Raw genomic sequence first — 1,685 nt, 5'->3', positions numbered from 1 at the left:
ATATTAGGTGTAGGCATTGCTTACCCCCCTCCCTCAACATTTCCTGCAGACAGCTGCACCTATGCATGACATGCACCACCAATACACTACTTGCTGCAGCTTCCTCGCCCAGTCACGTTCTTCCTATATGAACAAAGACGCTATTTATATACTTTTACACCCTCTACAAAAGCCTAATGTAATATCTGATAGAAAGAATCCTTTCTTCTTATAACAACAGCTTCTCCTCAAACAGCAAACACCGTCCAAGATATTATACACTCCTTGTTCTGTGCTAATAAAGTTACTTGAATGAGTAGGTCACATGATCGCTGTGTGGTCAGCTGACAGAGGAAGCCTTGGTTGCTGACAATATGGTGAGTGTGTGTGAGATCTGAATAGAGTGACATCTCTGTAACACGTGCTGTATCATTGTTGTGATCGGTCTATACTGTGGTGATGATATATGTCTGCATGCCGGATCTGTAGTGCATTGATACAAACATAGAGATTCAGTACATGAATGGACATACCTGGGTATTCTGTATTATGCTTTATACTTCAGCTTCCTCTTAGTAATAATAATAAAGCTGCAGATGTCCTGATGGCAAAGAGTAATACTTTATTTTCTGGTGGAATAATATGTCCCTGGGCTGTGCAATATTATTTATTATTGGTATTATGCATTTATATATCGCTGGCCTTTCCTGCAGCACAGAGCGCACTGAGTAATATATGTCAATATTGTCCTTTAAACTAAAATCCCACTTTATGAGGCAAGTGGTTAATATAAAAAGTGCTCAGGTGATATCTCTTCTGTAATAACACGTCATAGATGCCAGATCACACCAGGAATATGCAGGAAACGCTGAGCTGCCCATGCACAGGATTCCTGGTTTCCCTTGCATGTGCCGAGGATGATGAATTCCCCCACAGCTTCTTTCGGGTTACGCCATCCTAGCACAGCCAATCAGGATTGCCGAAGATTGTTACCGGGCAGAAGAAGAAAAAAAGATGGTGACGCACTGTAATAATGGTTAATGCTGGAGGGTTTAGTTCCACTTTAAAGTGGAACTAAACAAAAAACAAAAAAAATTCTGTAATTTCCTGTAATCTGGCAAGTCTCTCGATGGCACTCTTCGTCTGGGCACCACTAATTTTGTTTTTAACTTCTGTTTCCTTCTTCGGCCTTCTTTCTACCTCACCCGATCTCCCACTGCACAGGTGTGAGATCGGGTGACGTCGCTGCTGTGAAGGGTAAAAAAAGAGAGACGAGCTCACTGCGCGAGAATGAGATTGGCATCTCTTTCCTCTAGGAGGAAAAATGCTTTTTCTGTGCATGTCCGAGATCAGAGCATGCGCAGAAGGAGCACCCAGAGCCTCCCGGGATGTGTGATGTAGGTATCCCAGGATGCTCTGCCCTTGATCAAGGCGCTGAGGCGATCAAGACATAAAGGGGCGGTGTTGCGCTTTAAAAAAACCAATATTTTACCTTACATAGAAAGGTTGTCTACCCTTTTATGTAAAGTAAAAATGTTCAGTTTAAGTACACTTTAAAGAAGTTGAAACTGTCACCACTCTGATTTTCCTCCTCAGAGTGCCTGTTTGTGGCTAGATATATACACCTCTATAATAGGTATTATTTACCTGTTCAATTTCTTTTGATAATCCAATATAAAGGAAACAGATGAATCACCCCCTTCTCT

The 1,685-nt window shown here is 41.8% G+C and overlaps 1 protein-coding gene across 2 annotated transcripts in view; it reads left to right on the top strand.

Moving 5' to 3' along the window:
* The first annotated feature begins 307 nt into the window (after nucleotides 1-307).
* The window catches only part of COMMD4 (COMM domain containing 4), an 8,883-nt gene continuing 7,505 nt past the window's right edge, over nucleotides 308-1,685 (top strand). The window contains exon 1 of one of the 2 annotated variants that reach the window (XR_011919532.1): nucleotides 308-356. Coding sequence is in view for 1 of the 2 variants with exons in the window: in XM_072402256.1 (XP_072258357.1) it covers nucleotides 354-356 (3 nt within the window). In the remaining variant the exon portion in view is untranslated. The remainder of the gene's footprint in view (nucleotides 357-1,685) is intronic. The other variant, XM_072402256.1, reaches the window with a different exon arrangement.

This window comes from Pyxicephalus adspersus, chromosome 2, assembly GCF_032062135.1.
Source record: "Pyxicephalus adspersus chromosome 2, UCB_Pads_2.0, whole genome shotgun sequence".
NCBI lineage: Eukaryota > Metazoa > Chordata > Amphibia > Anura > Pyxicephalidae > Pyxicephalus > Pyxicephalus adspersus.
This window is presented reverse-complemented; position numbering and strand designations above follow the sequence as displayed.